At 47.8% G+C, this 23,930-nt stretch overlaps 1 protein-coding gene across 5 annotated transcripts in view; it reads right to left on the bottom strand.

The window, feature by feature from the left end:
* Positions 1 to 23,930, bottom strand: part of FANK1 (fibronectin type III and ankyrin repeat domains 1) — a 104,611-nt gene that overhangs the window by 20,780 nt on the left and 59,901 nt on the right. For all 5 annotated transcript variants that reach the window (XM_045041030.1, XM_045041034.1, XM_045041033.1 and 2 more), the window contains one exon: positions 5,575 to 5,739. In XM_045041030.1, coding sequence (XP_044896965.1) covers positions 5,575 to 5,624 — 50 coding nt within the window. In that variant the 5' untranslated portion in view covers positions 5,625 to 5,739. The remainder of the gene's footprint in view (positions 1 to 5,574; positions 5,740 to 23,930) is intronic.

The following is a 23,930-nucleotide window of genomic DNA, read 5'->3' as shown; positions in this document are numbered from 1 at the left end:
TTAAGAATCCAAGAAAACAGAAGGGTTGAAAGTCGGTATAACTATATTTGCCATCAAAGTGAAAGCTCTAAAACCAAGGTAAATATTCAGAAAAACCGCATGGTCCAAGGATCATCGTTGTCACCACCTAAAATGTATCAGGCTGGCACACGGTCTCAAGAGTTAAGTGGATTTTGTCATTAGGTGAGCGTAAAGCCATATCTATAGGTACGTGAATCAGAAAATGAACCCTGGCTTTGTGGCACATGAAAAGACCTTTAGGAGCTCAAATTGAATATAATATCCCAGCTTCGGTGGAATTCGATGTCAAGGGTCAAAGACTCAACATAGTTGAGCCAAAATGAAGCCAAAAGTGCCCCCGATAAAACCCAATGTTGCCAAATATCGTAAGGTCGCCCTGAAGCGAGCAGCTCCTTCGTAACCCCTGCAAAGAGAAATTGCACAACTGTTCTGAAAGCAGGAGTTACTGAGCACATTAATGGAAGGCTGGAGGCTCTCGCTTCCATCAAGAGGACCCCGAGGAGAGCACCTGACACACACAGGGGCCCAGGGACACCGCTGCCGGTGGCCGTACTCCACAAGGACCGCAGCCCAGCCGTGGGGGGGACTAGCAGAGGCCGCGCAGCAAGCCTGTGGGAGAAGCACAGCTTCCCACGGCCCAGGCGCGGTACCTAAACAGACAAAACAATCTAGAGGAAAGCATAACGCACGCCCGTATTTTCGTTATCAGTCAATAAGCAAATATTTGACACAGCAGCTCAGCAAACATGGAACGTGAGGAACAAGATCCCAGGGGCGTCTGGGCGGCTCAGTCGGTTAAGCATCTGACTTGATTTCGGCTCAGGTCATGATCTCACGGTGTGTGGGTTCAAGCCCTGTGCTGGGCTCTGCACTGAGCTGGAGCCCGCTTGGGATTCCTCTCCCTCTCTTTCTCTGCCCCTCCCCTACTCGTGTTGTCTCTGTCTAGAAAGAAAAGAAAAGAGAAAGGAAAATAAAACAGAAAAGAATAAAGGAGGAAGGAAGGAAGGAAGGAAGGAAGGAAGGAAGGAAGGAAGGAAGGGAGGGAGGGAGGGAGGGAGGGAGGGAGGGAGGGAGGGAGGGAGGGAGGGAGGGAGAGGGGAGGGAGGAAAAGAAAAAAAGCAAAGAAAAAAGAAAAGAAACCAAATACTGGAACACCTAAGGACTCAGTTGCCAGACTTGCCGTTTCTCTGTGCTCCCCCCACCCACCCCAGCTCCAATCCAGCCTCCTGTTGGCGACTCTGAAATTCATTTCTGTAGCCCTGACCCTCCCGCAGCCCAATCTCCCCAGCTGCTCCGATGTCTCCACCTCCAGCCCATGTCCCAACGGAGCTCTGCTCCTCCCCGTCTTCCCATCTTTGTTATTTGAGTTGCCCGGGCCCAACGCCTCAGTGCCACTAGCAGAAGACTGGATCACCGTTCCCCAGTATTCGGTGCCCTCCCGAGGGTTCCGTAACCCTGTCCTGCTGAACCCAGACATAGCTGTAGGATCTGCTTCGGGCAATGAAGCAGAAGCAGGAGTGAAACCTGTCATTCTGGATGGAAGCTTCCAGAAACAGCGTGCCCTGGCCTCTGCCCGCCGCCACAGTGACTGTCAACAGTCGGGCAGAGGCGGCTCCGTCAGCCCAGGCGGATGTGGGAGGAGGACAACGTGGAAGGGAGCCACGGCCGACACAGTGGGGATTTCGTGCGGGGAAATAAACTGTTGTCCAAAGCACAGAGGTTCTGAGGTTTCACGCCGCACAGCGCTCCTGTCCCGGAGGCGCAGACACAGCTTCAGCCCCCTTGAAGCCGCTCCTTCCTTCCCGTGTCGTATCTGAGCCACCAGCCAAGTCTTCCAGTCTGTCTTTAGAACCATCCTGAGTTCAACCACTTCTCACACTCTGTTCCATCATCCCCCCACCTCACTTAGGGCAAGAGCACCTCCCTAAAGCCTGTTCCCGCCTCAGCAACCAGGGTGATCGGCGGAAAGCATCTGCCGGGCCGCCCCTCCTCAGATTAATGGTCTCCACTGGCTTTCCCGTCTCTCGGGGTAAAAGCCACAGCTCTGTCCGGCCCATGGACCCCGGTGACTACCTGCCATCGTCTCGCTGACCTCATGCTATGTGGCTCTCCTCACTCCGCTCCTCGGTGTTCCTGGAACATGCATACCAGGCACAGGCCCATCTCATTCACTGTTTCCTTTGCCTGGAATGTTCTTTCAGATCCTCGCAAGGCTCCGGACATCCCTCCCTTCTTACCCAGATGTTACCTTCTCAAGGGAAGCCTTCTTTACCTCTGCTCCAAACCCCCAACTTCCCCTATGCTTTTTCTCCTTGCACTTATCACCATCTGACCTACCCTCTATTTTCACTTCTGTCTCTTATTTATTGTTTTTCTGAGCATGAGGGAGGACAGGGTGTCTCTCTGTTCAGTGCGCATCCCCAGCATCCAGAACGACGTCTGGCCCACAGTAGATACTCATTAATACACGCTGACTGACTGAATGAAATGCATGATAACCATGAATGAATGATTCATGAACGAAATGCACAGTTGCCATAGGAATTTAGAGGGGTAGACAATAGGCTAGTAAAGAGTTGTTCGGTCCAGGTTGAGTCTGACTGCGAGGAAGAAAGGGAGGGGCAGGGAGATTGGTCCGATCAGGGAAAACGGCTGACCACGATGCAGGAGAAGTCAAGGCCTATTCAAAGGACAGTAAACAGATCTCACTGGAAGATTCGTGCTCAGAAACGAGAGACAACCAGAAAGGCAGGTTCGGGCCAACTGCGAAAGGCATCGTCTGCAGAGCTGGACCTTCATCCTTCCAGAAATGGAGACTCCACGGAAGGGAATTTGAAAAAAGGAAGATTAACAAAGCTAACCTAGCAAGACAGAAGGGAAGGATAAAAGGCCAGAAGAAAGGGCAAGAGGCCAATGCCGTCAGCAAACGTGCTAGATGGTCGTAGGACCTGGAGACGAATGGTCCAGGAGATAGAGCTGGCACCCTCATGGGGGGGAAGTGCCACAGTATCATCAGGGGACGCAGGGGCGGGGTGGGGGGGGAGCATCTGCAAAGGGAAATCTCACCAAACTGGGTAACTGGCTGTGAGGACAGCCCACGTCAAAGAGGACACCAGCACTGGCTGGCCGTGAACGGGAACGGACACTGACAAGTCAAAAAGAAGTTCTCAAATCCATCATTCCAAGGTCAGATATTCAAAACCGCTTTTTTCAAAGTCCGGCCTTGCCAGTTTTAAGGACACGGAGAGAAAGTGTAATGGAGCAAAAGAGGTCAAGATTAACACAGTCTGATTCTGCCACCTAGCGTCGAGCTTTGGCATCAGTTCTCCGAGGGAAGGCAAGCATTTCAGAAGGCTCTTGGGGGTGGCGGTGGGAAGGCCTCGCTGTGAGCTCCGCAATGTCAGGACCTCGTCCGGGTGAATCCCGCAGCCAGACGGCACTCAGGTCCCCGGGGGAAGCAGACAGCTCCGCCTGGAAACCAGGGCGCGTGGCTGCGGTCTCGCTGGGGACATTCTCTACCTGGCCACCCCGCAAGGGAGACCAGAGCAAGTAGAGGCATATCCAGCAGGGCCCCACTTGCCCAAGTGCAAGTGTGTGTGAGGGAAACGGGGTGGGGGGGAGGGGATGAAGTCTTTTCCCTTCTCCATACAAATCACTTCTAATATCAGAATTCATGCTTTTAGGGGCGCCTGGGTGGCTCCGTCGGTTGAGCGTCCGACTTCAGCTCAGGTCAGGATCTCACGGTTCGTGAGTTCGAGCCCCGCGTCGGGCTCTGTGCTGACAGCTCGGAGCCTGGACCCTGCTTCGGGTCCTGTGTCTCCCTCTCTCCCTGCCCCTCCCTGACTTGCACTCTGTGTTGCCCTCAAAAATAAACATTAAAAAAAGAATTCATGCTTTTAGATGGAAACTACCTGATAGAGAATAACACACGACCTGACATAATTAAAAGAACATTTTTAAGTAGTCGGGCGAGGAATTATTTTCAGATTAACTGCATTTCAGATAAATGCGTCTGGGGGTTGTTTTCTGGGATGTTTTTTTGGTTGGTTTTTTGGGGGGGTTGTTTTATTTTTGTTTTAGATACAAAGAATCGTTCATTAAATCTCAGGGCTATCATCAGTCAGGGCAGTGGAAGGCTCTGTGAATACCTCGCATGATCATGATGCCACCTTGAGGAAAGGCTAGCAACATGCTGGAGCCAGTCTGTCCCTTCACCAGGCCAGTGCCAGCATCCTGGCTGTGAGGCTGTGCTAAAGTTTCCCATAGCCTTAGCCCCGGGGAAACGGGCCAGAGATACACAGGATCTTCCTGTGTTACTGCTTACGACCGGATACGAAATCTACAACGACCTCAAAATTCATTTCAGTTCCAAACCCTATTATTATCTCATGTTTGGTATACCTAACATAGTCATTTTGCAAGTGGCAAAGCTGTCAAAGGAATAAGAGTTGAAATGCAGACTAAGAAATAAAGGACTTCCTGATTGCCCCCAAGGGATGTTCATTTACTAACTCGTGCGACAGATATTTAGAGCACCCACTGTGTGTCAGGGCTCCACTGCCTAGGAACTGGGGGACAGGGTGTTAAGCAAGCAGAAATCTTTCCTGCCTCTCATGGAGTTTAAATACTGGCGGGGAGACAAAATGAACATGCAAACTGGACAAAGCCAGCAGAGCCAAATGTCGTAAGACACAAGCAATCAAGTCCTGACAGAGGGGATGCCTGGGTGGAAGGACCGCCACTTTGGATGACCTTTGGGGAGGGGACACTTGACCTGACGTTTGCGTGGTGTGAAGGAACCAGCCGTACGAGAACAGAAGGAAATGCCTTCCAAGAAAAGGTAACAAGAAAGGCCCTGACCCGGGAACCGGCATGGCCTGGAAAGAGCCAACAAAGGACAGCGATGTGACAGGTGGTCCAGAAGGCATCCAGGGTAGACCTGGGGGCCCAGCCGCCAGCTCCAAACCCAGCAGCCTGACAGAAACTCCTCTCAGATTCTCTTGATTTTGTCTCTACGTTTCAGAGTTTTAAAATATACCATTAGAATATTACAGAGGCCGAAGAAGCTCTCAAAGGTATAGGAGGTTTAATTTCAAAGTTGGTGCTAACACTCATCTTCCAAAAATTGTAATTCACAAAAAGCACAAATTCGTGCTTCTATAATTCGCAAAAGTCGTGCAGATGGTGTCACTCGTTCTTTTCTTTCATTTGAAAATGAGTCCTTTTAAAATAGGGGTAGAATCAAGCCTCTCTCTTTTTATTAGTTTTTATTTACTTTTTTAAGACAGAGGCGCACAAGCAGGGGGAGGGGCAGAGAGAGGGAGACAGAGGATCCAAAGCAGGCTCTGTGCTGACAGCAGAGAACCCGAAGCGGGGCTCGAACTCACGAACCGTGAGATCATGACCTGAGCCTAAGTCAGATGCTTAACCAGCTGAGCCACCCAGGCGCCCCAAAACAAGTCCTTTTAGAAATGATAGAAACCATTCCAGCTCATCAGGAAATCATAACAAAACGTTAAGCAATTTAACACTGCACCTACGTATAAATGATACCGTAAGCGTGCGTTTTGGGGTCTTCTTCCTCGATCGAGAACCTGAACCATTGCTCTTGAGGTCCCTGCCGTTTTGCTCTCTTTTCCAGATCCCAGTATAATTCAATGCTGTGATGAGTCACTCTGCCCACAACAGGTGGATGAGGCTTTGAGGATGGTGTGATTTCTAAAAAAAGAATGATACAGAATTTCAGGACTCCATTTCCGGAAGGACCAGAGATCCTCTGAGTGCGTTATAGCTGCTTAGAGATCAGACTGTTTTCCCACACATCAAGCACACGTGTGAGTATCTCCCCCCCCACCCCGCCCCCCTGCCCTGCTTGGAGAACATCTGAAAAGCTTAAGCGACACAAAATTCAGGTGATGTTAGTGAGCTGCCCCACACCTGAACGAGTAGATAGTACCGTTACCCATCAACACCATATTTCACTTATGGACCTTTCCACGATGATGGTTAACATACCAGACTAATTAGGTTGCTTTTGAGCTAATGAAACTCAGTACGCCGCTATAATCCATCGGTGAAATGGCCGGTTAACAGAGCCGATAGAAAAATATACCTGGTTCAAGAATCTGTAGCACAGATACAAAGGATTGGTATCTATTCTATACAAACAGCTCTTACAAACGAGCCAAAGGGAAAACCCAAATGCTAATAACGAACCAGGCAAAAGATGAGCTGTGCACCAAAAAATGTCAAAAACAAACAGCCAGCATAATGTCCAAACGGACATTCATATTCCCTACTGGCCACATGACAATGGTGTATAACTTTATATCCAGTCGGACACTCATGAAGACCTATCATAACTACTGGCGGTGACAATGCAGGGAGGGGACACTCTCACACATTGGTGGTTGAGAAATAGGAATTCTAGTCTTTTTAGGAAGCAATATGGCAGCATGTATTAAAATTAAAAAGACATGTAAGCCTTCTCTCCAGCCATCCCACGCCTGCAGAAATCAAAGCACAGAGGGACACCTATTCAAGGGCATTAAGGGCTACAGTTTTTAGCAGCTTACAGCAAAAGAGAAACAGAGAGAGATGACCCATTACTAAGGGAACAAATAAATGATGACGTGTCCACAGCGTGGAATATAATATGGCCTTTACAAAAGGAGCTAGTTCTATACTATATGCCTTGAGACGATTTCCAGAAGGTATTCCCGAATGAGAAAGCAAGAGGCAGAGAAAAACACAGACTATCCCATTGCTATGAAAGATGACAAGGGGCCCAGCACACACCAGGTTGGTCAGGGCTTGGTGGTTGTGTTTCATGTTAGCTTCACCCACTCGGGCGAGACTGTTAAATTCTTGGAGGGCTGGGTTCTTAAACTCCTTCTAAGACCTCTGCCCATCCTGCAGGGCCTTTCGGGCCTCCAAAGTATCACTGACTTCGCACACTTGTTATTAAGAAAGGATTTTTGCTTCCCTTAAGCCAGTCCTGGGGTAGCTGGCCCACTACCGGCTCTGTAGACCCGGGGGGCCTCCTGGCAGCGTGGCCCTCATTGAGGAAGGCAGGGCTGCCCTGGCCTTGCCTGCTCCCGGCCAGGAAGACAACACCACTTTCCTTTACTTTTCAGAGATACTCTCGGGGGCAGCCCGCAAGCTCACGTTTCTCGACTTCATTTTCCTAATATTTATTAAAAGCATGGCATGGTGGAATGGGATAAACCTGGGTTTAAATTCATGCTCTGAAACAGTCAAAAACACAGTGTTTTTGTGATGACTAAATAACACAGTAAGCAGCTCAAGAGAGGCACCTGGGTGGCTCAGTCGGTTAAGCGTCCGACTTTGGCCCAGGTCATGATCTCACTGTTCATGAGTTCGAGCCCCACATCAGGCTCACTGCTGTCAGTGCGGAGCCCGCTTCAGACCCTCTGTCCCCCACGCCCTCTTCCCCTCCCCCGCTTGCTCGCTGACTCTCTCAAAAATAAACATTTTTTTTAAAAAAAGGGAAGTGGCGAGGCGCCTGGGTGGCGCAGTCGGTTAAGCGTCCGACTTCAGCCAGGTCACGATCTCGCAGTCCGTGAGTTCGAGCCCCACGTCAGGCTCTGGGCTGATGGCTCGGAGCCTGGAGCCTGTTTCCGATTCTGTGTCTCCCTCTCTCTCTGCCCCTCCCCCGTTCATGCTCTGTCTCTCTCTGTCCCAAAAATAAATAAACATTGAAAAAAAATTAAAAAAAAAAAAGGGAAGTGGCTATATAAATTCCGGCGTACTTCGTACAATGAAACCCTACACAGCACCTGAAAGAAACTAGTGCTACATGTGACACACGTAAACCTCAGTGAGTGGAAAACACAAGCTTAAAGGACACACTACGTTGTACCGCTTATGTTAGTGTTTAGAACACAACACTAGATATTATTTATGAATACGCACATGTGCATAAAATTTAAATACGTGGATGGGAAGAATGCCTACCACCTGGGTAGAGTTACCTCGAAGCTGGGGAAGGGACAGAGCTGTGATGGGGAGGGGACACTTACCTCTACATTTGTAGGGTTTCAGTTCTTTGAGAATCTAAGACATATTTGGCAAAACGCTTGCGTTTTAAACCTATATGGTATATGGGGGGGTACAATTTTCAATAACTTTGAAATGTTTGCAATATTAAAAAGTATAAAAATGATAAATGTTACTCTTACGGGGCTCCGGGTTTCCTTAGAAAAACCTATGTCAATGTTAACATACTAACTAGTATATCTGTGGGGAAAGGAACACACACCCTCCCCATGCCAGCCAATGGCCCTTCTGTATTAGCATCTCATTTAATCCCAGCAACACGGCCTGACATATCCTGAAGACTCACACCTGAGGTTAGAACACCATTGTTAAGTAACTCTTTTTTTTTTTCTTTCCAGAAACTTCTAAAACCATCCAAAGACCAGGACTGACAGGCTGTTATGGATAACCCCCAAAATAAGTAGAAGCCACATAATACTTCTTTCCAAAGAAGCCCGGCTTAGAATCCCACTAAAAATCAAGATTTTTGGGTGAGAAACCCTAAATGAACACCAAATTTTGAAATGGAAAAACCAAATGGCTCCCCACAAATTGACAGGAGGAATAAAAAGAGAATATTCCCAGTTACGCAAGCGAATCATTGACACAGGCAAATGACCAGAGACCTCCATCCGAGAGCTTAGCGCTGGCCACAGATGGTCAGACCTCTATCCCTGAGCTCGGCCCCAGGGCCACCAGACCTGGCAACATGCCCCCCATCCGGCTACAGTCTCAGCATGGACAGGACCCCCTACTATTCGCCAGCCCTCCCCCTGATCTGGCTCAGCGGAAAATGTGTGGTGTTTGGAAAAGTTGAGGAGCTTCCCCCTTTTGGGGGTGGGGGGGAGCGATCCAGACTTCACTGCCCCCACACGAATGCACGGCCGTCGTAGCAGCAACGGGCTGTGATAGAGACGCCACTTCGCACCTGCTTTAGTTACCAGAACAGGGAAGATCCGTGCACCGATGACCAGTGGGGATATTCTATGTCTTCCTCGCTTAACAATAAAACTTCCCACGATGCAAATCTCAACCTGGGTAAGAGATGCTTTTGGCAGAAAGCGATTAATGCCCAACAGAAGTCGGATGGTCAGGGTACGAATGAGTGTTCTCGCCAGGTAAGACCTGAGGGTTTTTCAGGTGACCCAAAAATAAACAGCGGATGAGAGCAAGCTCGTTTTGGTCTTTGAACAACCTACAGTCATTTGACAAGTGACTTACAACATTATATATACTTACACATTTATACATATATATTCATATACATACTATGTAGTTTGTATTTTCTTTTTTTTTAATTTTTTTTCAACGTTTTTTTATTTATTTTTGGGACAGAGACAGACAGAGCATGAATGAGGGAGGGGCAGAGAGAGAGGGAGGCACAGAATCGGAAACAGGCTCCAGGCTCCGAGCCATCAGCCCAGAGCCCGACGCGGGGCTCGAACTCACGGACCGCGAGATCGTGACCTGGCTGAAGTCGGACGCTTAACCGACTGCGCCACCCAGGAGCCCCTGTATTTTCTCTTTGATAAAGACTCTGGTATTTTTGTCATGACCTGATCATACACATATTTTAGGATGTTGGCTTTAGGATCCTAAAATATGTATACGAACACGTCACTAGCCCAAGTGCAAACCATCAGCATGCCAAGGGAACAGAGGCCTGGGTCAGCACTGAGCCTGCATGAGAACTGCCAGAAATGGCAAGTGACGGGCCTGGTGGCTGGGAGAACAGCAAAAATTATATAGCGCTCATTCTGCGCCAGGCACTCTCATAGATGTTTCCCACATACTTATCTGTTTAAACTTCACTACAGCTATATATGGTGCAAGGAATTTTAGTATTCTCATTATAAAGTATCTGAGCACAGGGGCGCCTGGGTGGCTCAGTCAGTTAAACATCCGACTTCGGCTCAGGTCACGATCTCGCGGTTTGTGAGTTCGAGCCCCGCGTCAGGCTCTGTGCCCGCATCTCGGAGCCTGGAGCCTGCTTCAGATTCTGTGTCTCCCCGTCTCTCTGCCCCTCCCTCCCTCTCTTTCTCTCAAAAATAAATAAACATTTTAAAAAATTGTTTTTAAGTATCTGAGCACAGAGAAGTTAAAGAACTTGCCCAGGTTCACACAGTAGTAATCGGCAGAATCAGGCAGTCTGGCTCAGGAGTCCCTTCCTTCCTTCATTCCTTCCTTCCTTACTTACTTTATTTTGAGAGACAGAGAGAATGCAAACGGGGGAGGGGCAGAGAGAGAGAAAGTACCAAGCAGGATTGGAGCTGTCAGTGCAGAGCCTGATGTGAGGCTTGAATTCACGAGCTGTGAGATCATGACCTGAGCTGAAATCAAGAGGCTGCTTAATCGGCTGAGCCACCCGGGCACCCAAGGGTCCCTAGCTCTCAACCCTATACCATACTGCCACTTGGGAGCAGAGACATAAAATGTAGAGCTGGGTGAATAATCTATTCGTTAGAGCTGCAGATTTCTTCAAACCATTCTTTTATTTTTATGTTAACGCCAGTGTAATTGACAAACAGCGTTCTATTAGTTTCAGGCGTACAACGTAATGGTTCAACAATTCCAGAGATCATTCAGGGCTCATCAGAAGTGTGCTCTCAGTCCCCTTCACCTATTTCACCCATCCCCCACCCACTTCCCCTCTGGTGACCACCATTTTGTTCTCTCTAGATAAGAGTCTATTTTGGGCGCGTCTGGGCAGCTCAGTCGGTTAGCTTCCGACTCAAGTTCAAGCCCCGCGTCGGGCTCTGGGCTGATGGTGCCAAGCCTGCTTGGGATTCTCTCTCTGCCCCTCCCGCATCTCTCTCTCAAAATAAATAAATCAACGTTACAAAAAAAACAAGTGTGTTTGGGTCAAACCATTCTTTTTAAATAAGGTTTCACTTGTGAACCAACTTGAACCCCCAGGAAATTTCAAAATTAGTAAGAAGAGTGGACGAGGGCAGGCGATCATCGTCTCAACGCAGCGCAGGGAGGGCGCACGGAGGAGGGAGAAGTAGGCCAACCCCCTCACGGCACCGGGGTCGGGAACTCGGTCCACGAAAAAGAACGTGGTCTAAGAAGAGCACAGGACCAGGAGTGGGCACCAAGACGAGAGAGAGGTTTGGCTGCGGTCCACCTTGACACCACACGTGTGGGAAGGACGCCGGCCAGGGGCCTCTTTCTGTTCAGCACGAGATGTGGGGGGGGGGTGGGAGGAGGGCAGTAACAGGTGAAGAAGAGGTTATAGAACACGGGTTAAATAGGGAGACGACCCTATAGGAATACTCGTACCAGGGCAGGGTGCACACATCCTGCTGGAGAAACGTGCTGACCTGAGTTCACTACCAGTACGTGAACAAGTTCCTCTAGGTTTACATTTTGTCACCCCACGCTTTACAGGGAACCGAGAATTGCACAGGGAGGGAAGCAGATCTAGGACCACAGGCCCGGCTCACTCTACTCCAGGATTAACCTCCCGGCGGTATGATAAGTAATCATCTTTCTGAAGGTGACTAAAATCAACATTTTTGAAAACCTCAAAAGCTCACCTTTTTGCGGTTTATTTAACCGGGATGTTCCTATCCACATTTGTATTTCTCTTCTACCATAAGAAACACTACTTGGGGAACTGTTCTTTATAAATTTTATAAAACGAACACACACACATTAAGAGACACAAGTTAGATGCTACTTTTTTATTATTTTAATTCCAGCATAGTTGGGATACAGTGTCAGATGCTACCTTTTATACAGAACTTTTAGGACTCTCTTTTTCCGGGGGCGCCTGGCGGGGGGCTCAGTTGGTTAAGCATCCAACTCTCAGTTCCGGCTCAGGTCATGATCTCACAGTTTGTGAGTTCGAGCCGCACATCAGGCACTGCGCTGACAGCATAGACCACGGTTGGGATTCTCTATCTCTGCCCCTCCCCTGCTCGTACTCTCTCTCAAAATAAGTAAACATTAAAAAAAAGAGAGAGAACTCTTTTTCCTGATTAAGAGTATCAGATCTTTTAGAAGGTGTTTTTGCTTGTTTAAGTCTGATAAAGAGTGTCAAACATTTTTTAAATTTTTTTAATATTTACTTTTGAGAGAGAGAGACAGAGAAACAGAGGTGAGCAGGGGAGGGGCAGAAAGAGAGGGAGACACAGAATCTGAAGCAGGCTCCAGGCTCCGAGCTGTCAGCACAGAGCCCAGTGCGGGGCTCGAACCCCCTGAACCATGAGATCATGACCTGAGCCAAAGCCGGACGCTTAACCAACTGAGCCACCCAGGCACCCGCCAGGGTCACAATCTAACCGATCACGTAATCTCACGTCACAAGCTCAGGCTTAAACTTTAACTTTCCTAAAGATACCAACAAAGAAGGAAAGAAAAAACCCTACCTTCGACTTTGCGAGGTTCCCTTCAACAGCTGGTAGGTCCTTTCCATCGTGGCAAACTTATCTCACCTGAGAAGCTTCCCGACAGGGAACAGGCTGGTGGTTGCCAGAGGTCATGGGGCGGGGTGGGTAAAGGGGAGGAGAGGACAAACCTGCAGCTATAAGATAAGTCACGGAAATATAACGCACCACACCGCGACCCCAGGAAGCAAGACAGTGCTGCAACTTCCAAGTTGCTAAGAGTAGATCCTAAAAGTCCTCCTCCCAGGAGGAAAAAAAAAAAATGATCTTTACCTACGTACGGGGACGGATGTTAACTAGACTCACTGTGGGGATCACAAATATCGAATCAGTATGTTGTACACCCGAAACTAATGTTATAGGTCAATTACACCTCGATGAAAAAACAAAACAGGGGGAAAAAAAGGTTTTCCGAAATATGAAAAGGGAAAAAAACAAGGCAGACCGCCAAAGGACAGTTGTATGAGGATCTAGGTATGCGTTGTGTGCCATAAATGCTCTTCGTAAGAAAGTTCTTATGCAAATCTGACAAATAAAACAATTTTATGCCCCTCCTGCCATTTGTCAAGTAATAAATAGTATGAACATAAAACATAGAGGCCTTCATATGCTGTCACCATTCAGTCCCTATGGTTACAATGATGGCATAAAATACGGCTCTCGAGCACACCAGAAATCCATTTTTAAAAGCTATCATTTACAAATTATAGGTTTTAACACAGAACACTGTCAAGTTTAAGTAAAACGCTGCACAGTATTAGGCCTTGGGATCCTAATTTTTTTTAGATATGGGTTGTAACAATACAACACAACATGAGGCGCCTGGGTAGCTCAAGTGGTTTAGCACCCGATTTCGGCTCAGGTCACGATCTCACGGTTCACGAGTTGGAGCCCCGCGTCAGACTCTGTGCTGACAGCTCGGAGCCTGGAGCCTGGAGCCTGCTTCGGATGCTGTGTCTCCCTCTCTCTCTGCCCCTCCCCCCCTCAAGGTCTTTCTCCCTCTCTCTCAAAAATAAACATTTAAAAAAAGCTTTTAGTCATATAATGCGACAGAAATGTGCCAGCCCTATAAAAAGAAACTCACAAGATGAATTAGTAAAAACATCACATTATCTAGTATCCCAACGAGAGGCACACGGTAGTGTTTTAAAAGGTAGTGGGGGAGGGGGTGCACCTGGGTGGCTCAGTCAACCAAGCGTCTAGCTTCGGCTCAGGTCATGGTCTCGTGGGTCATGAGTTGGAGCCCTGCATCAGGCTCTCTGCTGTCAGTGCGGAATCTACTTCGGATCCTCTCCCTGCCCCTCCCCCGGTTCGTGCTCTCACTCTCTCGAAAATAAATGAACATTAAAATAAATAAATAAAAGGCTACAGAGAAAACCAGTGATCAGGGTCCATACTGGAATTGGCAAATTGTGACTAGTGGGATGGGCAGCAGAAAATGGTGGAGAAAACAGACAGGAGTATATACACGGTAAATACAGAATACCATAAAAACGGAACGGTCATTTCCCTGTCCTTCCAAAGACACCTGCAAATTTACGGAGGTCAAGTTTCACTGACAAGGGACATCTGCAGCCTGGTCTCCGGTGGCAGATGGTTTGTAATGAAGATGACAGCACACTGAGGGGGACACTATGTAAAGAACAACTGTGGAGGCTGTCACCTCGAAGCAATTCATCATGGCTTGACCATATATTTATGGCAACCATGAATCAAAAACATCTTCCAAATCAATACGACAAGGAGATCGTAATCATTTCTACACCCTGGATTTTGGAAGTTTCAAAAATGTGTGCCGTGACTACATACCGAAGAAGGAATTTTCAATCAAATGTCACCATAGCCACGTAGTGATGACTGTTTCTCCTTTAACTTAAAAATGAACTGTGACGGCCCAAATGAGCTTAGTTCTACCAAACTATCATATTACTTTCATAAAATGCAATCTTACAAAACCCTAATAGATGAAAGGACCAAGGACAGAAGCAGAGAAATTTTAAAAATTATAACCACCAGTAAACACAGTTATGAAAATGTTCAAAAAGTTACTACTAATCAAAAAACGGAAGGTTAAAAAAAGCAAAACAGACCCATGGGTCCAGAGGACAAACTGACGGCTGTTGGAGGCGAGGGGGTAGACAGGCCGAGTGGGTGAAGGGGAGAGATCCAGGCTTCCAGTTATGGAAAGGATAAGTCACAGGAATAAAAGGCACAGCAGAGGGAATATAGCCAATGACGCTGCAACAGCATTTGTGGTGACAGCTGGGAGCTACACTCCTCATGAGCACAGCATAATGTATCAACTTGTCCCATCACTAGGCTGTCCGCCCGCAACTAAGGTAACATTGTGGGTCAACGATACCTTCCATTAAAAAAAGAAGGGGGGGGGGGGAGATGTTACAATAACGAAGGTACCATTTTATTCATAAAATTTGACTTAAAAAAATGAAGTGTTAATACCCCTGCAGTCTTTAAGACTGTGATAAAATTGGTTTACTTACAGATCGTGGATGGTCCTGTAAACGATGCTTTCACTAAAGCAATTTGGCCGTATTCAACAAGGATTATAGAACACCCCCCCCCCGTGACCCCTCTCCTAGAAACATGTGCAAAGAAAATAATCCAAAACCAAAAAATCAATTTGAAACCTCCAGTGTTTTTGTATCGTGCGTGCTTTTTGCTTTATGTTGTAACAATATAATAAAAAAAATACATTCAAACACATACAAGAGTGGAAAGAAAGCCCAGTGCCCTCGCACCTGGCACCCAGCTTCATCAATTATCAGCACGACCGTGGCCGGTCTTCTTTCGTGTGTGCTCCCACTTCTCTCCATCCCTGCCCTACACCTGGATTACTTAATAGCTACAATTTAATGAGCCCTCACTCTGTATCAGACCGTGTTCTAAGCAGTTTATAGATCGCATCTCATCTCCTGGATCGAGGATACTACCTATTACTTATTCTTCATAACAACCCTTTGAAATCCTAGAATTTCCCCCAGTTTACACATGGACTGTGGATGGAGGTCACATAACTTGCCAGGAAGGGCATCCAGGAAGCAGCAGAGGCAGGCTTTGAACCCAGGCCACACGACACCAGAGCCACGCCCTTAACCTCTCTAGAACCATCTACTACCTCCCTACATTTTTTAAAATACTTTTTTCATGTTTATTTATTTTTGAGAGAGAGACAGAGCACAAGCAGGGGTGGGGTGGAGAGAGAGGGGGACACAGAATCCGAAGCAGGCTCCAGGCTCGAGCTGTCAGCACAGAGCCCGATGCGGGGCTTGAACCCACGAACCGCGAGATCATGACCTGAGCCGAAGCCGGACGCTTAACCGACTGAGCCACCCAGGCGCCCCCTCCCTACATTTAAATATACACACACATACCCAAATGAGAACATAAAAACCAAGAGAATCACCTTAGCATCATCGATAGCCGTAAGAACCGCAAACATCATCTAAATGTTCAAGAATATGAAATGCGTTGTATACGCCGTGGTACATCATTTACATGCAAGAAAACTCAGCCACTAAAAAGCCACATGGGAGAATATGACTAATGTCAGTATGTTTGCTACGCTCAGGGAAGAATACAGATTTGCAAAGACAAGGATTTTAATGATATAAAATATACAGATACATATACAGAAAAACTTAGAAAAATGAAAGGCAACTAGAGCAGAATTATGGCTGATTTGGGGGGTAAGTTTTATTGTCGTTACAGCACTGAATGTGGAAAAAAAAACACAAAACGCTATTGCACATTTTCACTTACTCTTAATGAAAACAAAATTCAGTTAAGATCAACTATCAGCCTCGATTCTCTGTCCGTGAGCTTACATGTATATGAAGAAACAAGCCTGATAAAAGTAAGCCAGTAAGTCAATGCATATGCTTCACAGCCTGAGACATTTCAATTACACTCCGGCTCAATTTATTGACCATTTTAGAGCCCAGCACATTTTCTGGATTGCACTTACTTCTAAGGAATAAGTTTACTTTACATCCATTCATTCAGCATACTTGTGGGACACCTTCTACACCCCAATAGCACAAGTCTAACCCTGACGGAGGGGGGAGGACGCTGAGAGGAGGGACGCCAAGCACACACAAACCATAGGTAGCAGGTGCATCTGGGGGGTGGGGGAGAGGGAGTAAAATGCTCTCGAGTGAGGTGTGAAGGGTCGGGGTGGGGGGGGAATAGAGCAGAGCCTGTGGGCAGAGAAGACACCATGTACTAAGAGAAAATAATGTAGGGGCACCTGGGTGGCCCCGTCGGTTAAGTGTGTGACTCTTGGCTTCGGCTCAGGTCACGATGTCATGGTTCGTGAGTTCAAGCCCCACACTGGGCTCTGTGCCGACAGTGCAGAGCCTGCTTGAGATTCTCTCTGCCCCTCCCCTGCTCGCGGTCTCAAAAAAAAAAAAAGATCAATAATATGAAATGCAAACTGCTTAAAACTGCTTCTCTCCACTTGGCTCATAAGCTTTCAGAGGGCAAAAGAGAAACCAAACAAAAATCAAAACTAAACAACGAGGGGCGCCTGGGTGGCGCAGTCGGTTAAGCGTCCGACTTCAGCCAGGTCACGATCTCGCCGGTCCGTGAGTTTGAGCCCCGCGTCGGGCTCTGGGCTGATGGCTCGGAGGCTGGAGCCTGTTTCCGATTCTGTGTCTCCCTCTCTCTCTGCCCCTCCCCCGTTCATGCTCTGTCTCTCTCTGTCCCAAAAATAAAATAAACGTTGAAAAAAAAATTAAAAAAAGAAAAAAACTAAACAACGAGACCTCCCAGAGTAAGAATCAGGAACCACGGCTTTGCGACCCGGCTCCACCACAGGTGTCCCTCCTCAGGAGAGGGGGGCTAGAGACGGATGCCCACCTGCCTCCCTCTCGGGTTTCCTACGAAGAGAAAAACAACATGAAATACCGAAAAGTGATTGAAAATGTAGAAGGGGCTTCCACATGAGACAGAGGGAATGCTTCTGAAAACGTTCACTTACTTTGTACTTTTTGCTGAGTGGAACCCTTGCTTGGATCCCAGATGGGTCACAAGTAATAGACTAAATAGGAGAACTATTTCTCTGGCCTAATATGATGACTACGGTTTACTGCAGGCTTGCTCTGCGCCAGGCACTGAACCAGACGCCCGAGCTACGGTGGGTCTAAACGTCACCACGACCCGATGCTCCCTCTGCACAGGTGAGGAACAGAGAGGAAAAGACAGGACCTAAGAGGTAAAGCAGCTTATTGAAAGCCAGGAACCTGGGATCTGGGGAGGAGTCTCAGCCCAGGTCTCTAACTCCGAAGTCTGTGCTCCTCCCCACGTGCGGGACCGTGTGGCGCTCCAGAGCTTTTCGGTGGAGACGAGTAATGAATCCTTGTAAAACCACAGTCTTCCCAAACCCAGTATGAGAAGTCAACTTGCTGTTTACGTTCTTTGGGCGCAGAGCATGCCCCTGAAGTCTCAGATACATTGAGAGTGCGATGGCAGGATATTTTTCAAATGGCGGGATATTTTAATAGTAGCGGTAGAAAAATCGTTCCCACGCATCTGCTTAGCTTAGGTGCTTTCAGAGAGCAGGCGTAGAATGCCAATGAAGTCTATCCCCCCCCCCCCCCACCGACAAACAGAGAGAGCAATTAAAAGATTTCACAGCAATCGAATTTATGAAAATTGGAAATTGAAATCTGCTGATTGCAGACGAGGGAAATGGGAAAGGGATTTCTACCTCGGGACGTTATTCTGACAACAGTGCAAGGAACAGTGACCATGATTGTAATTAATGCCTGATTTGTGATTCTGGCTCTTCAGATCACCAGTTTCTTGGCTCCCACCAGGTGCCCATGGCCAAGATTCACAATCAGACACTTCACTGTAAACGGTAACTAAGTCTTTTCACTGTTCAGCAAACAAAATTCAAAAGCAGCTGCTGCCACGGTTGTCCTTCCGAAGAGTCTCTCTCCTCCGATGTGTAAGAAACAGCTTGAAATAGATTTCCTTCCCCTCCCTTCACTTGTTACAAATGTACAGCTTTGATCTCAGCTTGAAGGCAAATAAATTTCTTGCATCCTCTTGGCCAGCCTCCAGCGGAGCTTCCCCCTTCTACCCTCGCCGGCTCCCTTCCTCGACATCTTTCCTTCTTCGCACACCCCACCCCACCCCGACTCTTCCCTTAAATTTCAAAAAAATGCTTAGAAGATCTTGACTTGAAATTATCCTTCAACCACAGGCTTTTGCTTTCATTCACACCATCTTACTAGAGTATGTAAATGTAGATCCCCTTTCTAAACAGAGATTACAAAATTAACCCTGCCAATGAAAACTAGTACGTGTAAGCATTCAAGCATAACCTCAATTAAAAGGCAAAATAGGGGCGCCTGCGTGGCTCAGAGGGTTAAGCATCTGACGCTTAATCTCTGCTCGGGTCATGATCTCACGGTTTGTGAGCTGGAGCCCTGCACTGGGCTCTGCACTGATAACGCAGAGCCTGCTTAGGACTCTCTCTCACTGCCCCTCCCCTGCTTGTGTGTTCTCTCTAAATAAATAAGCAGACTTTTAAAATATAAATAAAGGAGCGCCTGAGTGGCTCAGCTGGGTGAGTGTCCCACTTCCACTGGGGTCATGATCTCAGGGTTCGTGAGTTCGAGCCCCACATCCAGCTTGCTGCTATCAGCCTGTCAGTACAAAGCCCACTTCAGATCCTCTGTCCCCCTCTCTCTCTCTGGCCCTCCCCACCTGCACTCTCTCTTTAAATAAACATTTTTAAAAATTTAATAAATAAAACATTTTTTTAAGAATGAATTTTTTTTAATGTTTATTTTTGAGAGAGAGACAGAGCATGGGCAGGGGAGGGGCAGAGAGAAAGGGAGACACAGGATCCGAAGCAGGCTCCAGGCTCTGAGCTGTCAGCACAGAGTCCGACTCGGGGCTCGAACCCATAGACCTCGACAGGATCATGACCCGGACCCATGACCCTGAAGTCGGACACTTAATCGACTGAACTACCCAGGTGCCCCAATAAAACATTTTTTTAAAGGCAAAGTAACATCCAGTCAAATGAGTTTTATAAAGTATGCCATACTGCCTTCAAAAAAACAAAAAGAAAAAGATAGTTATTCAGATATTGGAAATTTTTGAAAAGAAGTCTCTGGATTAAGCACATTTTTTCCAAAAATGGTGATAGCATTTCTTTCTGATATAAAAGCAATACTTACTCATTGTTTAAAAAAAAAAAGCAATACGGAAATATTGAAAAAGGAAATAAAATTATTCCTATCATCACCTCCCCTCAGATGACCACTAGCAATTCAAAGATTTCTTTAGTATGGATATAAAAGATTTAAAAACACTTACTCTTTTGCATGTTTTCCCAACACCATTTGTTGACAAGACTGTCTCTTTCCCAAAGGTTAGTCTTTCCTCCTTGGTCAAAGACCATATAATTGGGAGTTTATTGCTGGGTTTATCTATTCTGTTTCTATTCTGTTCTATTGACCTACGTGTCTATAGTATTATACTGTTTTGATGACTACAGCTTTGTTTAGATAGATAGATAGATAGATAGATAGATAGATAGATAGATAGATATGGTATAGATATATACAGATATATAGATATATATATAGTCTGGAATTGTGATGCCTCTAGTTTTTATATTTTTTTTATTTTTTTTTGAGACAGAGAGAGAGAGAGAGAGAGAGAGAGAGAGAGAGCGAGCATGAGAGGGGGAGGGGCAGAGAGAGAGGGACACACGGAATCCGAAGCAGGCTCCAGGCTCTGAGCTGTCAGCACAGAGCCCAACGTGGGGCTCGAACTCACAAACTGATCATGACCTGAGCTGAAGTCAGACGCTCAACCAACTGGAGCCACCCAGGTGCCCCTGGTTTTTCAAGATTGCTTTGGCTATTCGGTAAAACGATGAAATGCCCAGAATGACAAACAATAAAAGATCCTGAGGCTTCCAAGTGTTGGCGAGGATGCAGAACTGTCGCTCCTACATTACTGGTGGAAATCTAAAACCGTACGATCACCTTGTGTAACTGTTCAGCAATTTCTGATCAAGTGAAATACAGAAACTACACAATGAAACGCCGGTTCCACCCTTAGGTATCTATCCAAAGAGAATGAAACTTCTGTCCACACACAGATGTGTACATGAACGTGCAGGGAACCTTTATTCACAACCAACAAAACTGAAAAACATACCAAATACCAACCAGTGGGTAAATGGAGACACTGTGATAGGTCCATACAATGAAATATCACTCCGCAATAAAAGGGAATAGTTAATTCATAAGAGCCCCCAAATAGTTATTGTACTATCAATACACGCAGTAGCCGATGAAACTCAACACCATTATGCTGAGTCAAAGAAGCCGGATGTATGTGTTCATATTGAGTGAAGTTCTATTGAGTATGAAGTCCTAGGAGAGGCAAAGACCTACAGTGACAGTATTCAGATCAGTGATGGCCTAGAAACGTGCCTACAAGAAAACACAGGCACCTGGGGGGATTTTCTGGTGACAGAAATGCTCTAGAGGTTTTGTTTTTTTTTTTTTAATATAATGTATTGTCAAATTGGCTTCTAGATCTTGACTGATGTGGTGGTTACACATGTGAGTACATTTGTTGAAACACACCTAACTCTATACTTATTGTATTACATATACACTACATCTCAGTAAAGTTGATATTTCAAAAAATCTATATGGTATGCAAGGTGATTCTAAGTGCTAAGGAAGAAAATAAAGCTAAGGATTGGGGGTGCCAAGGAAGATTCCACCGAGGATGTGACTTTTGAGCAAGGATCAAGAACCCAGAGGGCTGAGAGCAGAGTCGTGGAAACATCTGGAAGAAGGGTGCTCCAGTCTGCAGGCATAACGAATGCAAAACCTTTCGGGCAGGAGCAAGCCCAGCATGCTTCCTCACCTGCAAGGAGGCCAGTCTGTTACAGGATCATAGGCAAGAATAAGAGGCATGAGGGGAGAGAAGTCGGTGCGGGTGAGGGGGTCGACAGGAGAGAGTATCTCCAGGGTCTTTGGGTCACTGCAAAATCTTTGACTTTTGTTCTGCATGAGATGGGAAGTGACTCAAGAGTTCTGAGTATAGGCGCGACACAATCTGATCTATGTTTTCACAGGATCCCTCTGGCTACCATATTGGAAACAGACCAATGTGGGGTAAGGGAAGGAGCAGGGAGACCCGTCAGGAGACAACTGCAGAAATGCAGGTGGGGCTGTGATGGAGGTGAGCGCCTGGGAGGTAAGGGGCCGGTCATGAAGCAAGAAAACCCACGTGACTCTCCGAAGGACCCTCCACTCCGCAGTCATTGCAGCTAGGACGGGACACACCCTTTGAGGCACTGCTGGTCTCACCAGAGGTAGAGTTATCCAGAGACAGCCCCCTGCTTCACCCCTAGCCCAATTTAAAAAGAACGTAAAATGTGCACAGGGCTCAGATCTATCAGGAACCGACAGGAACAGAGACTTGTGCATCATTGTCCCAAAGCCAACATAGAAATATCCAGGAATCAGGAAGGAAGGAACCTACAGAGGCAGAGAAGCAGGGAGTCCGAGCACTGGGGAGAACCCGAGTCGGCCTCATCTGCAGCCAGCGGCGCATGAAGTCGCCACCAGGCCAGAGGAATACAGCCGCCGTGTGCTGGGGCACTGGACTCAGCAAGAAGCAAGAAAGCAGCGGTGGGGCCAGACTCTCCAGCCCTAAAGGAGTCTCTCCAGGGGACCCAAAGGGGCCCTGGTTCCTTTTAGCCCCTCAACTATGTTGAGGGCAGAAGCAAATGCTCTCTGAAGGAAAGACTCCCCAAGTTATTAGCCATGCAGTTTAAGATCCAACAAAGATCAGCAAACTCAAAGGAAGGCAAGCCACCACCCGGGGGGGATATGGACCCTCGCAGTAGGCACGCCTTTTTCATTCTGAGGTTTTGACTCACTGACCCCAGGGAGACAGTCCCTCCCAGGGCACCTTTCATATGAAAACTAGCCATCCCAGAACACACACTTCCTCCCTCCTCCTCTAGACTCTTACCCTCTAGGCCAATATCCAGCTGCCCGAACCACCTGTCAGATACCAGCCACCCAGGGTCAGCCCCTATGCCCCAGAGTCCATGCGAATTCTTCAAAGCAGCCATCTTAACCCATTGGTTCTGCCTTGTCTTGCCTCCTCCACAGAGACCACAATAAAGGCTCTTTCCCAGGGTCCTCCTCACTCCCTCTGCCTCCTGACTGACCTGGCACTTCCCTGTGTGCCCCACCTATAATTAAAAATACCGTGGGACACCTCGGTGGCTCAGTCGGTTAAGCATCCAACTTCAGCTCAGGTCACAATCTCACAGTTCGTGAGTTCGAGCCCCACGTCGGGCTCTGTGCTGACAGCTCTGAGCCTGGAGCCTGCTTTGGATTCTGTGTCTCCCTCTCTCTCTGCCCCTCCCCTGCTTGCACTCTGTCTCTCAAAAATAAACAAACATTAAAAAAAATGAAGGCACAAGATCCAACATGGCAGAGAACTGGGGGGGGGGGGGGGGGGGGCAAAGTTCCCTCGTCCCTCAAACACAGCAGTGTTGAGACCAAAGGACTTTGAATTCCAAGAGTCCAGTCTGCAGAGCGACAAAGACATCTCCAGGGGCTCACAGGGAGAACCTGGTGAGCCATCAGTGCATACTTCTGAACTGGGAGAGAGAAACCGAGCTTCGTAGGCATGGATGGGAGGGATCCCCTTCTGCAGAGACAAAGGGAAGAAAAAGAGAGGGAAGCGTAGGACCGCATCTGCACAAGAGAAAAACCCCGGACCGGGATGGACAAAGATCCCATCTCTAACTGTGGGGCTTTCTCTGGACCGGGCCAGCTGCCCAGTTCGGGTACCTGCGGAGGAGGGGGGTAACTTGCTCAGAGGCACAGTCCCCAGTGGGAGAGGGCAGTCCCCTCCCTGGAGTGCTGTGGGAAGAAGGTATATAACCGTTCAAAGGACAAAGACTGCCTGCACCCGCCAACCAGAGGCCACGTATCTGTGGCACGGAGTGGCACTTCCCCGGAACCGGGGTGCATGGAGCGGGACCCTTTTTTTTTTAATTTTTTTTCAACGTTTTTTATTTATTTTTGGGACAGAGAGAGACAGAGCATGAACGGGGGAGGGGCAGAGAGAGAGGGAGACACAGAATCGGAAACAGGCTCCAGGCTCCGAGCCATCAGCCCAGAGTCCGACGCGGGGCTCGAACTCCCGGACCGCGAGATGGTGACCTGGCTGAAGTCGGACGCTTAACCGACTGCGCCACCCAGGAGCCCCTGGAGCGGGACCCTTTAAGGCATCCGGGTTTAAATCCCAGCTGAGCGCCAGGAGGGCACAGGAGTCAGTGGAGCAGGACAAACCCTCCTTTGCCCCCGTGGCACTGAGAGGACGGCCTGAACAGAGTGGTTTGGGACACCCAGTCGGTGGAGGAGAGACCGG

This window comes from Felis catus, chromosome D2 (assembly GCF_018350175.1).
Source record: "Felis catus isolate Fca126 chromosome D2, F.catus_Fca126_mat1.0, whole genome shotgun sequence".
Classification (NCBI taxonomy): domain Eukaryota; kingdom Metazoa; phylum Chordata; class Mammalia; order Carnivora; family Felidae; genus Felis; species Felis catus.
This window is presented reverse-complemented; position numbering and strand designations above follow the sequence as displayed.